Here is a 14831-nt window from a genome sequence, read left to right on the forward strand (position 1 = left end):
GGGGGGGTTCAAATGCAGTGGAATTTTTGTGTTTCGAGAAAACAATCAGCACCCCACCCCGCCACCCCCCCTGACACACAGACGCCTCAGAAAGCAGCGTTAATATTCACTGATATTACACTGGGCTAGATGTGCGCTGCGTTAAACTGTGCGCAGTGCAACATGTGTGAAGGACTGAGATTATGTCCAGATGTATGTTTTTAATAAATGTACTCATGACACTTCTGAAGTTTAAACAGAGGCAGAAAAGTTTAAAAGCATGCTGTTTTATGTCTAAAATTACTGCCCAGATTAGCCCATTCTTTGCCCAAAATGGAAACAAAAACAAGGCTTATCCATTTCTCTAGCACATAGGAAAAAAAAAAATACCAAAGAGTAAAGTAAATGAAAGCTTTTTATTCATTTTTTAGCCCACCCCCCTCCTCCTCCTCCTTCACAGGTAGAGCCGGAGCCGCCTCCTGGCTCTGCCCTTAGTGACTTCTCTGGAGGAAACAGCTGCACCCAAACAAAGATGCTCACAACCTTCTGGAGGGAGTGTTAGCATGCCATTCCCCGCGGAGTCGTTCCTTATCTGGCTCTACCTGTCCTGTCAGAAATTAGTAAAGCTCGGAGTCTGCCAGATGACATCAGGGTTGCTTAATTCGGGGGTCAAATGCTGGTTAAAGGAGAAGACCTGGGTTGAGGGAACAAAGCAGATATCCGCAGCAAACAGGCAAGAGAGGGCAGGTCCTGATAAAAGAGGAGAGGTTTATCATGAGCTGAACAGCACAAAGGAGAAGACACGCAGTCGCAGACACCCTCATTTCCCACTCCTCCTCCTTCCCTAACGCCCCCCCTTCCTCCCTCCGGCAGTAGAAACAGCCAGCAGGGGGAAAAAAATGGCTGTAATTAGTGGCTTGATCTAAACTCCAGGATTGGAGGAAATTTAAAAAAAAAAATAGTTGTATGCATACAACACTGACAATGTGAGTGGGAGGAACCCAGCTCCATCCCATAAGCACAAACAGAATTCCTCTGCTTCAGCCAGAGAATCAGATTTCATAAGGAAGTTGCTGATAAACAGCTGCTTTTAAACTTCTCTGTCAGGCTTCTTTTTTTTTTTAAAGTGTTGCAAAAACATTCAAACCAAAAGCTACATATCAGCAAAAAGCGCAGGCCCGATGTCGTCCGGCATGTGAAGCCCCTGATGTCCCGTGAGAAAGCAGACTTGTGCTTCTTCTGCCCAATAAGTCAGGTTAAAGGCACAGCAAACCCTCAAAGGAAACAAGCACCACTATCATAACTGCTCTCTGTTAAGCCTGCAGGTTTTTATTTTTTTTTTATTTTTTATGTTTCATCGTCTCAGTTGGACTTTGTGTCATCCATGTAGTTAAAATCTCGTCAGTCCCCTTTTCAGACCATCAAACCCTCCATGTGCTAAACTCGACTTGACCAACTCTTTCCTCGCCATCCTGTGCTCGACGCTCTATGCATGTTAACTTTGCCCTAAAAGCAAAGACTGAAAAAAAAAAAAAAAAAGGAAAAAAAAAAGCAAAGGGTCTGGCAGGTGTACGTTTATGAATGTCAGGCCTTGTTCCTCCCTTTCTCAGCAGCAACCATCTTTCTATTTTTTTTTAAAGTTGGAATGAATCTCATTCCCCAGGAAAGAAAAGCATCTCTTATTTGGCTGAAAAGCGGCGCCCTCCTCAAAACGCAATCAGCTGGAAGATGTCATTTTCAGGCTGCGAGACGACACTCTGAATGCCACTGATCTTTCTGTTTCCCGTTTCTTCAAAACCCGTTGTTCAAATTGCCGTTGAGCAGCATCTCCTGTTGTTCAGTTTTTCCCTTGCTGGGTATAAGTTTTCACCTGATTTCAAGTGTACAAATCAAGCATCATTCAGTTTTTAGTCCATAATCTGCACATTTTCCTCAGGGTCGACATCTGCCAAGCAGATACGGGACAGTTTGTGGATTTCGTTGTAAAACTGGTGGTCTCACTCGTGTATCAGCTTATCTGCCTGCCTGCCAGCCCTCGCCGGTCCTGGGTGCACAGTGTTCACTGCTGGTCAGTGTCTAACCCCTCTGGAAAAGCACAGGACACTAACACCCCGCAGTCCTGCCGTTCACACGCTCTGGAGCTGTTTTCGGTGAAAATCCCGTGGATTGTTTGAGTGAGCGGACTCAGACAAGCCGATGGTGGAGGCAGGAGCTCCCACCATCCGTGGCAGCGCACACGTCCTGGTCCATCCATCCATCCACCCGGAACGGCAGAATGACACGTAGGCGTCCACAGACAGAGCGTCTCCAAAACCTTTACTCTCACTGTAACAAACATACTTGAATAATTCCAACACACAAGGCCATTGAACACACATTTGTCCACTTTCACTGTACTTACTTTTGTTGTCTAACAGAAAACAATGTATATCAACACTTTTAAAGGTTGTTTTTCCTCTTTTTTTTTAAACTTTAAATTTGGGTCATTTCAGTAAGTCCTTTCCATTCATCACAGCTTTTCATCGTTTTCTTTCAGGACATTTTTGTTCACATCTGAACATCGTGTTGTTTTGACAAGGTTTATTCCCTCATGCTAACGTTGATGTCAGGGATTCAGGGAAATCTAGTAAACCCGCTATCCCCAAATTCCTTTAATTCATTAAATTATAACAAACTTTGGGTGGTTGAAGAGACTATTCTGTGTATGCCAGCTTCAAATTCACGGACTCATTTCTTTTTATTATTTTAGATTCTTTTCAGTTTTCCACATTATTGACACCACAGAAGTGTGAGTTAGCAATGTAGTCAATAATTGTAATATTATTAGTGTTTGTTTAAAGTTGTATTGAACTGAAGTTTGTTTTACCTTCATATCTTTTCAGAACATCCATGATGTAGCTTACGTTTTGCTTAATGAGTAGCACAAATATTTGTTGCTTTTATTTGTACCTACTTGAATGAAGAAGCAGAAAAAGAGATTTTTTTTTTTCTCCTAAAAAAAGAAAAAGGAAAAAGAAAATATAAAAAAACAATGGGCTCTTTTTTTTGCGTAATCATGCCATAATGCCAGGTCTTGCATGTTATTATAAAACAATCTTTCCAGGAATAACAATAAATATATATATATATATATATATATATATATATATATTTATTACTTTATGTTACAAAATCATCCAAACATCCTGGTGAATCTGAGCTTCACATTGTCTTATGCTTGAATCCTGACATGGTCACAAATTCCTGTTTAAATAATAATAAAAAAAAAAGAAGTCACTATGGCTAAAATGCAAGGTTTCTACTGTACTAACAACGTAATATTTTCTTCAGATAGTAAAACCTATATAAATGCAAACAGCAAACTAACAGTTTATTTAGGAGGTTTATATTCTGAATATCAGTGTGTTGCTGATCCGACTGTCAGCTGAAGCATGATCGACGCAACTGTGTGCCAAAATTATGTTGGTAGCTTCTTAAAGAGGATACAAATGTGGGTAAAAAAAACAACAACAACAACAAAAAAAAAGATTTGTACAGTTTTATAAAGTGTGACATGTTAAAATGTTATGTACAGGATTTAATGAAGCGACTCTGCGTATTTGATATGCAGCTGCTCTAAGTTAAATATTTCTGTTCTGCTTTATGTACCATTGTGGAGCTTTGTTTTCTTTATTTTTCCTCTTTGTTTGATACTGAAGCAGTGCTCACTGCAGGTGTTTTTTTTTTATTATTTGACATAAAACACAAGATGATAGAAGATACTCGACCATTCCAAAGGATTTGTAATTGCGTTTGCTATGACTGTGCTGCTTCCGTCGACCTGATGCGTTTGTTTCTGTGGGATTGGTCCGACTGTGAGGTTGTTGAGGTGGGCACAAGGTACGCTTTGGTTTTATTATCGTCGTCCCACGCCCCCCCTGGCCAATTTGAATGACAAAGTTACAGAGCATGTCTTCCCTCACGACAAGGCCTGGAGCTTTTTTTTAACGTAGGGTTTGGTTTTGTTTGTTCTGTAGGAGGCAGCCATAGGATTATAGAATGGCTTTTGATTGTCGTTACCAAAGGCTTTGAAGGGAGACGTGAATGTTGCCGAAAGTTTTGAATCCAGCATCGTTTGTACTGATTGGGTTCAGTTTGTTGTTATTTTTTTTTGTCTGTGTGTGTGTGTGTGTGCTGTGGTTGATACGTGGACCTTTTTTCTATTCCTCAAGTAGGCTACTTTTTTAACTCTTAACAAAGACTTGAATGAACAAAAGTCGTTCGAGCAAACACACTCGGAATGAGTCTAAACAGAGACACGCTGACTCCCTCAGCTGTTTGAACCGACTCCTCGCGGTAGAGGAAGTCCGTTGGATGTCGTTGCCCTTAAAGGATCAGAGTTCGTGGCGCGGCTCTGCAGCGTGCAGTGCTGCCAGTGACCTCACCGACATGTAGAGAACCATTCAGCAGCTCTTTGGTTCGGTTTCCTGTACCTGTTCGTCCTCGGTGTACCTCCTCAGTGTAATGTTGCTCTCTTGATACCTCTGTGTGTTTATCCTCACCATCAGTTGCCTGTTGTAGTGACTCCATGGTGCTGCTTCCCCCCCGCTATTAGCACCAGTATAATCTTTTCTGTAAATAACCATCGACTCAGCTATGGCCAGTACATTCTACCTTTGACCTCATAAAAACCTTCAGGTGTCTCCTCGTTGTTCTCTTTCTCTCAGCAAACCAAAATCACTACACATAAGTATTACAGTTGTACAGTTCCTTGAAATCTACACACGTTTAATGTGCTGGTCTTAGCTGCTCTGTTGTACCTTTTTATGGCATTATTTTTTACATGTCAGACGATTTATTGTGACCATGTCCTATGCAAATACGAAAAATAACAGATTGTTGAGTAATGTATGTTGTCATAACTTGTATGCATGATATAGTGAGGTTTACATTTGGAAATAAATTCATAAAATAAGCAAAGAGTCATTGTTTGCTCTCTTGTCCTTTCCTTTTGTGATGATAAGTGACTTAAATGAACACAGACCATAGACGTAAACTAACGGTTAAGATTTATAAAATAGTGTTTGCAAGAGTATGATATGTGTTCTTCCTGGGTTTGTTTGAAGACTTTGCTCTGATTAGCAGCTAGCGCATCAGCCGAGTCAGAAATAAACTCCTCCAAACTGTGGTTAATCAAAGAGCTAATTACTTAATTGTTCACGTCATTTATGCAGAATCTGAACTCCAACATTAAATGGTTGCTTGAGGTTTCACTGTCAGTTCTCCAAATTTTCAGTAAAATGAGAAAAGAGTTAATACTGTGTTCTCTGCATTGTGTAAAATACAGAAAATACGACAAAAGTCATTTATTTAATCACCTAAATGTTTGTAAAATCTAAACATATGAGCCATCCATGCAATGCTTAGCAAAGCCTTTAATATTTTGCTTCCAAGCAGTCAGAGTTTCTCCTAATCTGTGTCTGAAGGTGCTTTATAGTTGTTGTTTTTAAACGTTGGCTGCTTTCTTTATTCATTTCTGTTCAGTACTTGAGCATTTTTAGAGACATAGTTTTGTTTGTTAAGCCACTTATTTCTGACATGAATCCCTCAGGCGTAAAAACTCAAGTTTGTGTCGACAAGTCTGACTCATTGGAAGCGAAGTATGAAGAAATTCAAGCCGGTTTAAAAATTTTGAGCAGTTCAGAACATTTGCAAACACCAGCCTTTAGTGTAAACTAATAGTTGTGCACAAGAAACTGCTAAACGAAGCAAGTCGACAAGGAGTGTCTTCCAAAAAAACCCCACATTCGTTAAATGTCTTTTTTATTGTGTTTTTTTTCTTTTACTTTGAACTGTAAAGTTGGTTTCATGAACTCCAGCACGAAACATTAGAAAGAAGTGTCAAATCGAAGTGTCATTTGGATTTGCCTCCCCTCACAGGCCTGTATTAACAACAGGAAGTTCGAGTTCTTCCCGCATTTCGCGCATGCAAATATTTACTGTAACTGCTGGGGTATCAACAATGGGTGGAGCGTCGAATGCAGGGGACTCCTTCCTTCCTTATTGCCACGACCAAACGGACTGATAAGCCCAGTGAAGTTTGCAAGCACACACACACACACACACACACACACACACACACACACACACACACACACACACAACAAACCTGCCACTGCAGCGAGATGGATGATTCACTACAAACTGTGAAATGAAAGAGCTACAGATGACCTCACTCCATCTTCATTTGCTTTTAGTGGGGGAAAAAAAAAATCATTGGCAGTCTCTGTCTCTCTCTATCTCTGGCCTCCAGCAGAGATGACAGTTGTGGCCTTTCCTGCTCGCAGGGAATCAGCCGTATTACGGGGTGAGACAGGAAGAAAGAAAAAGGAGTGAGATTCTTGATGAGGAGCCTCCAAGCTCGAGCTGCAGACCTCCTGTCTCCGGGCAGGTTAGAGCTACACAAACAGACAAGCTGTCACCCCTGGCACCGCCACGCAACGCTGGGGCACGACAGACGGCGTGCTCCCAGTGCTTGTTTTTAATCCCATTCTTGGGCTGGCAACAGTGAAAAGTCGAATTTGATAGCTTTACGGTTGATTTTTTGATCCTTCGAGCTGGTAAACATCAAGCAAAGCTGAGCTAAACGTACAAATCTTGCCTCTTTTCTCTGCCTTTTCTGCTCATGCGCCAGCGGAGACTCACTGAACTCCTTCCACAGGCCACTGGCTGGGATCATTCACACACGCAGTTTCTCACTGCATCACCAAACACACACACACACACACACACGGGGATTCACAGGTTGTGTGGGCGAGGCACGTATTCTCCGAGAGTTTCATTCCTTTAGATCACATGTTTACCCTCAAGACGGCACACGTGCTCTTCTTTTTTAGTGGGGGTATATTGCTGCAGATGCAGAGCAAAGTGCAGACGTTTATATGAGCGCCGGGAACACATCTCTGCCGGTATCACTCTGCAGACAGGAAGAGTGGGGGTGGAGGAGGTGGTTTCGCTCTGACTGATTCGTCTCTATAGTCACACTTTTACTTTTGGATCATCAGCACCCAGCTGCCAGAAACCTGGGTTTACAGCCAGAGCGGTGTGTGTATGCATGTGTGTGTGTGTGTGTGTTCTCTTTGTGAAACGAGTACAGGGAGGGAAGGAAAAAGGATAGACAGGAATGAGGAGGGGGGGGTGGTTCGGTGGTGCCACCCAGTGCTGATTGGTGTGCCCAATGCTAGTCACACTCAAAGTCTAAAGTGTGGGAGGCTCTGCTGGCAGGAAAACGTCTGGGCTTCACTGACGGGTGTGTGGGCAACGCTTTGAGAGTCAGTGGAATGACTCCACTGAAAGAAGGAAGAGAGGTGGTCAGCAGCCGCAGGGGTAGAAGTCCCCATCACACTGAGGCCTGTGTGCTCGCGCCGCCCCTCCGAGCTAACCTCCAGAAGGCCGGCCGTGTGATGCCACCCACTCTCAAGTGCCCTGCATGGCAGCGCCGGCGCTGGAACAAGGCTCAGCTTTGGGAGGCTGGTGGCTGGGGGGGAGGAGATGGGGCAGGCACCCCGCTCACAAAGACACCAAAGCAATCGTGAGGAAAACAGACCTGCGAAGACTGTCAGGTGGAGGGGCTCTCAGATGGAAAATTTTAATTCGTAGGACTTGTGGCGAGCTGAACTGGCTCTATGTTTTCATTTTTATCGCTATAATGAGATCACCGCTTAACATAAGAACCCGAATATGATTAGGGCATGTGACAGAGAAAACAGAAGCATCAAACAAAATCCAAAACAAGAATTGCTTTTAAAATTTTGGTGAAAAATTGCGTAAGGGATTGGGACAACATGGAGGTGACGTTGTGCTGCTTGAGATAAGAAGTTTGGGGAAACACTTTTGTAAGCATCTGCCATTTTTGAGGAATGATTCAAAAGAAATTCAGGAAGAAATGAAAAGCCTAGCGCTCCTTGAAGGTCATCTTTTGTTGAGAAATAATGGCAATCGAGCTGTTTTGTTCAAACCTTTTAAACAATGTTGTGTCTGATCTCAGTTCACTCATGAACTGAGATGCCTCTTCACTTGCTGTTTTTAAATCCCTTCTTAAGACCCATCTTTTTTCTTTGGCCTTTGGCACAATCTGAGATGTTTCACCTTGTTTTATTGTTAATATTTTAATTACTTTAGTACTGTTTTATACTTTATACTTGACCTTTCTATTTTATGATTGTACTGTATTTCATGATTGTGTACAGCACTTTGGTCCTGTTGGTGTATAAAGTGCTTTATAAATAAAGTTGGTATGGTATGGTATGGTATGATTTAAAAAAAAGCCCAGATCTGCCTTTCAGGGACTAATAAAACAACAAAAGTTTACCCCATTCCATACATTCAGTAGCTATAATCCTGAGCAGCAGGATAAATGTTGCAGAAGTGAGTGAAGCCCACATGAGTCACAAGACTCTAAAAGTCCACTTCATCCCACACGTTAAAGGCTCAACAACTCCCACCAACTCAGTCCCGCCTCGCCTCGCATTTATGGACCGAGTTAAAAAATGCTCAGCTTATTTCTCGTCTGTTTTTCCTGTTTATCAGTGGAGGTATTGATTTGTTTGGACACCTGATCACTGTGGCGACCCGTCGTTTCCGTGGTTTAACGTGAGGTCAGAGTTCTCAGATCACTCTGCTGTTCTGAGAAGCAAACAAATAGATAAACACAACTGGACTGAGAGCAGAGGATTAGCTCACTGCTCTGTGCAGAAATCATCGGGTTGTTTTACGAGTAGACTACACCAAAGAGAAGATTCCAGACCTTAGGAGGACTAGGAATTAGCTGGGATGAAAACCTTTTTTGGGGGACAGAAGCACCAGAACCCAAAGACTCAGTAAAACTGTAAGAAATAAAAATAAAATTAAAAGTTGACTCTGTGTTGAGGACAGCCTGAAGCCCTCAGAGCTGATAGCAAAAAGACAAATGTTACAAGAGCTGATTAAATGAACACCACACACCTACAATATACGGATAAACCAATACAACCAAATTATTAGTTCTTTTCTATTTGTATTAGAATTCAGTTCTGTGTGTTTTTAACCTGCAGTTTGAGAGACAGAAATCCAGTTTAATGTCGAGTTTCTCAGTAGTGTTTCAGAACGTCTAGATGAAATTTATCTCTAAAATCTAACCCTTTTTTAACGCCTTCCCTTTTACGTACAGAACTTTGTCTAAACTCTAATAAACTTTGAATGTTTAGTATCTCGAATGATGAAATTTGTTTTTACGAGGTGGCGAAGTGCTGAACCCCTCACTGCCTTTTATCACTCTACTTAGAGCCCAATAATGTAACACAGATTCTGCTAGTTAAGTTTTTTTTTTTTTTTTTGGTAAATGTAAATTCATTTACCAATCAGCCATAACATTATGACCGAGCAAAGTAACTGTATTCATCTTGTTAAAGCAGTGTTCCTTGCAATAAAATATTGAATTAAACTAAGTGGTAACAATAAATGCTGAGATGATAAATGGCTCTTTAAAGTCTCTGAGTCACTTTGTTGGGTGTTTCATATAATTTGTCTTAATAAGCTCACACGCAGAAAGCAGTCCCCTCCGTTTAAGCATTTTCTTTTCTTTTTGCAGCTTGGTGTCAGCCCTGCTGCCAACAAAGTGTCTCTGGAAGAATTATGACAAAACTTACAGCTCTCGGCCTGGAAGGCTATCCCACTTGGCAGCTCGCTCGACATCCTTGACTCTGTAACCCCCCCCTGAAATTAATTTTAATGAGAATTTCCTCCTCGCTCTGTTTTGTTTGACTCATCCAAGAAAGCCCACTAATTGCCCTTTTTTTTTCCAGGACACACCCCGGTTTAAAAAGTCAGACTGAGGTTAGTGTTTAACACAAATTACCTCCATCAACTCCCTCCAAAAAGAACGAAAGAGGAGAAATCCATCTGCTTCTATTTTGATGCCATATGAATTATTTAAAACCGTCACTTAAAAAGCATGCTGCTGTCTTTTGTGTAAGTAAAAACAAAATGGCAACAGATCTAAGAGGTTAAATTCATTGCTTCAGATGCTGAATGATCATTTTAAGTTCCTGTAATGTGACTTAAATTCCTCTTTGACTGGGCTGGGGATATTTTTGAATTCCTTGTCAGTATACCTGCAGTGAACCTTTCTGAATTAAACTGGAATAAATCATTGAAATGTTGTCTAATAATTGACCCCTTCAGAGCTTAAAGAGCTCAGAGTTGTGAAGAAACCAAACTTTATGTTAGCACGGTGTTTCTTCAGTCTAATGGAAGTGTGGGAGTGATATTCTGGTTGACTTAATTTAGGGATGATGGGTAATTTTAGCCGCTGATGAAGCTGGAGCAGTCTGAATAAGACTTATTGATGTTTGCTGTGGAAAACGTCACGACCATGTTGGACTGACTGTTGTCCCATTATCAGCTGCTTTTAGGTTCTTTAGAAAACATTAAAGCAGTTAGCAAAAGTGTTAAAGGGATAGTTCGGATCTTTTAAAGTAGGGTTCTGTGCAAAAGGAAATGAACGACTTGTTGTAGAACGGCCTCAGCTCAAACAAATAAAAGTTTCATTCGTAACAAACTGACAATATAACCGGTAATCTGAGCGGGGATCGCTGCCATTTTAAGTCCTCTTCCTATTACACAGTAATTCTGACAGAAATATGAGGATTTTCCTGCAGGAAGTGCCTCAAAAATGCACCAGAAATGCTACAGTTTGCTTCTCACTTGTTGATCTTGCAAACAAGCAAACAACAAAAAAAAAAATCCAATGTAAACAACCGTGTAATGTTAAAGGGAAGGTAATGTAAAGATTTATGAAATTAAAGATGCCACCACTTTGGTTTGGCTCAGACTAGCCGTTAGCTCATCAGTCAGGTCAGAATTTAACTCTGTTTCTTTAAACTGAGGTCAAAGTGTCAGTTTTAGGGTTTTATGGAACTTTGTTGAAGGTTAGGTTGTTTTTGCCCTGTTTTAATTTCTAGTTTCTCTCTTTCAGTGGATTTGATCATTTCTACCATGATTCTGCTTCCCTGCATCTTCAGCTCACACCTGAGTCCCATTACGTTCATTAGCTGGGCTTGTATTTAAGCCCCACGTTTTGCCTGTCATTGTATTTGGTTTATTCACGTCTTTTCTTGTTTCTTTTGGATGTCCTGCTGTGCAGCGCCTTTAATGAAGTTCATTTTAGTAAAGTTTCACTGACCTGCTTTGGCTTGGCAACTTGGCTTCTTGTGGGGGTCTGTACCACTCGGCACCTCACACAAAGAGCTATCTACAACAGGTGAGATATTGATTGTTCATAACCTTTCCACAGAACCACACTTCAAAGGACCAGAACCCTGTCTTTAACATGAAGAAGCTTCTTAAACATACATCTAAAACATATACACATATAAATTTTAAACTGAAAACAACCTGTATGTTTTCCAGTTTTCTCCTGGTTACCCTCTGTAACAAAAAGACACACACACACACACACCATGTTTGTAACAATAAACTATTCTTTTTTTCTCCGTATTTACATCTGTACCTAATGTGCAAATTAATAATTTAGTGTAAAACTCTTAAAGGAATACAAAATCATATCTTACAGTCCTAACATGGTGAGAGTCCATGAACTCTAGTCACATAGAAACGAAGAGGAGCAAACACTGCAGTGTGTACAGGAGAGAGACAGAAGCAAACAGAGGGAGCAGTGGACATCCTTGGCCAGGACACACTTCGTTAAGGACAGCATGGTAACATTATCCAAGCATCACCAGGACAAACGGCAACACAAACACTTGCGCCTTTACAGAAGTCATTTCAGAATGAGCAGAAAGCACTTGGAGGCCTGCGTTTTGTTTTATTATTATTTTTTTCTTCTTTTAAATCCCACTGATTGATTAAAGCACTAATGATCACAAAGGCTTGAAGGTGCTCGTAGCAGCAGGTGCTTCTTTTAACGGCCTCTAAGATATGGAAGAAGGACAATCTCACACTGGACCGGTTTACACTGCAGGTCGCCACGTGGTGCTGTTAGCATGATTGCACATCATGTTGTGCGTGTGTGGTTGTAGGAGGTAAAGAGACATGTAATTACACTTCAGACAGAAACACATCAGCCTGCTGTCATGACTCACAGTTTGTCTCATCTAAACACATTGACCGGGTACTGAGAGAAACACACCATAAACACTGCATATTTCAGAAGCGGATCAATCGAAGTTACATCGTTCGGTGTTTGGCACAGAGTATTTCAAGAATTTGGATTTGACTAAGCCAGCTTGGCAGTGCTTGTGGGTCTTAGGAGGACGACTACATGCGGAGATGTGAAAATATAGCTTACACAATAGTTTCGAGACCAATTTTTTTTGGACACGACAAACCCCCCCGGACATGGCGAGAACAAAAGTACAATTAACGAATGACGACTTAACATTTCATCCTAATCCAAAGTTACAGTCTAAAATTTTTACACGCTTTTAATTCCTGTATGTCAAATTTGTTTACAAAAAAAGCACACTGTGACGTCCTTTTACAATTTACAAGACACAGGTAACTACAGTATCCATATTGTTGGTGCATAGACAAAATTGGGAGAGAGTGTAGCAAAAAAGAATCACCAATTTATTGCTTTAAAGTCTAATATTAATCCCCCGTTTGATTTCTTTTTGATTGCAAAACAACTACAAACATCCCGCGGGGGGGACTTCGAAGAACCAGGCAGAGGTATTGCATTCAAACTGATTAAAAGAGCTAAAATGTTCCTTCCTGACGAGATGCAATTCTTCCGTGCTTTGAAAAATAAAGACCTTTCCCTGTCACACACAGAAAATCACACCACAGAGAGATAACTTTTACTCTAAAACAAGTAAAAGACTAAGTTTGATGAGACAGAAGGAAAAGAAAAGAAAAGTAACATCTGGCCAAAGCTGCTCCCTGTTTCACGTTCTACTTCCCCCGTCAGAAAGTAAGACTCTTTTCTAACAAAGGGCGGGGTCGGGCGGGAACACACGAGCATTATTCGACAAACTGGAAAACGTTGGCGATCGTGGAGCTCTAAATGCGGAGTGCAGATGGTGTCGTTCCCTTGAGTCTCCTGCAGGCAGGCCGTGTTGTGGCTGAAGCGGTGGTGATGGCTATACAGGCCTCTGCACTTTGCTCTCCCTCTCCCTGCGCTTCAGCTCCTCTCTGTAGCAGTAGGAGCAGTAGTTGTCCGTCTCCGGCCTCCCGTAGAAGGAGCAGTTCTCCCTCTTGCAGCGGCGCTGCTGAAAGCAGTACAAAGGGCTTTCAGAGCTCCGGCCTTTGGTTTTGTCTTGGCCAAGCCAGCTGTGAGACACGTTGTCGTCGTCAGCGAACTCGAGGCAGTCCTGAATGTCTCCCGCGTTGAATCCGTTGGTGTAGGTGTGGGACTTGTGTTCGCCGGGCATGTTGTAGGCCAGGGTTTCCATGGTGTTGACAGTGCGGACCCCCGACAGGCGGGCCGGGCTGTAACTCTGGGACGAGAGGGTGCGGTTCTGCTGGGGGTAGGTGGCGCATGTCTTTAGGGTGCCCACCACAGGCTTATAGGGCTCATCTTGGAAGATGGAGGATTGCACGTTGACATCTTGTAAATGAATGACGCTGTGCCTCTGAATGGGCGGCGTATGGCTATAATGGGCGGACACAGGAACGGGCCCGGGTCTTTTAGCACCAATGCTGGGGGAGGAGTAAGGCGCGGGGGCTGGGGCCGGGTGAGACACATGGTGGGAGGCTGTTGGCGGGGTGAGAGGAGGGGCTGGAGCAGAAAGGAGCGTGGCTGCAGGGGTGGGACTGTTTCTGCCCTGCGTCTTGAGACCCAACAGGGGCTGCGAGTTGTTGTAGGCGTGGTGGGGCAGGACGGGAGAGCAGCTCTCCGGGGGCGAGCTGTCGGACCTCTCCCTCTGGAAGACGCTCTCGTGCTCCGGCTTCTTCGCGGCCACGTCGTTCGCAGCCGGGGGCTTCTTTTCGGCCTCTTTCCTCTTCTGCTCCTGCTCTTGGCTGAAGCGCTCCTGGGCGTTCGTCAGGTAGTAGCTGATCATCTCCTCGTGGAACTGGTGCCGATGGCTAGTGAGCAGGAGCCCCGCGAAGATGAACTTGCGCTCCCCCTGCATGGCGGCCCGCAGGATGTTGAGGCTGAGCTTGACATCTGTGCTGTACCTCCAGCTTTCCAGGGTTCTGTCCCCTGAGCTTTTCCCTGCACTGTCCTGTCTCTCCGTCGGGGAGGAGCTGGAGGGTCTCTCTCCGTCTGTAGGGGAGGGACTGGTGGCTTTCTCAGAGGAGGTGGAGCTGGTCGACTGGCCCGACTCCTCCTTGCTTCCCTTGGTTGTCTTAGACTCCTTCTTCTTTGCTTTTTCCCCTCCGTTGTCCCCATTACGACCTGAGCCAGAGTTGGACTTGTTAATCTTGCCGTGCACAAGCCCCCCAAGTCCTCCCATGTTCTTCTTCAGCTTGATGCCAAGTGTTTTGCTGAAGCTCCCGAGCCTATTGGCCACAGAATCTGTTCGACTCTTGTCCTTCTCTTTGCGCTGCTTCTCTTTGTCCTTCTCCTTGCTGGACTTGCCCGTATTGACGTTTGAGTTGCTGCCGACGGACTCACGGTCGGAGTCCATGGACTCGGCGAGAGACTGGACATCCTCACCTGCAGAGGCTGTGGGAGACTCTGGCTGAGCCAAGGGAGCCTGAGAAAGAGCAAAAAAAAAAAAAAAAAAAGTTTTAGAAGCGGAGAAGTCCGACAAAGTTCCTTTTTTACAAAAATTCTCCTAAAAATTATCAAAAAGCACTAAATCGTCCATATCTGATGAGTCATAAGCAGCACATCCATAAATGTGAGAGATGATTGCTTTGTGACACTA

At 43.1% G+C, this 14831-nt stretch overlaps 1 protein-coding gene across 1 annotated transcript in view; it reads right to left on the reverse strand.

The window, feature by feature from the left end:
- Positions 1–12564: 12564 nt before the first annotated feature.
- The window catches only part of otud7a (OTU deubiquitinase 7A), a 35870-nt gene continuing 33603 nt past the window's right edge, over positions 12565–14831 (reverse strand). The window contains exon 13 of the mRNA XM_017405490.3: positions 12565–14657. Within this exon, the coding sequence (XP_017260979.1) occupies positions 13098–14657 (1560 nt within the window). The 3' untranslated portion in view covers positions 12565–13097. The remainder of the gene's footprint in view (positions 14658–14831) is intronic.

Source organism: Kryptolebias marmoratus, linkage group LG11 (genome assembly GCF_001649575.2).
Source record: "Kryptolebias marmoratus isolate JLee-2015 linkage group LG11, ASM164957v2, whole genome shotgun sequence".
NCBI lineage: Eukaryota > Metazoa > Chordata > Actinopteri > Cyprinodontiformes > Rivulidae > Kryptolebias > Kryptolebias marmoratus.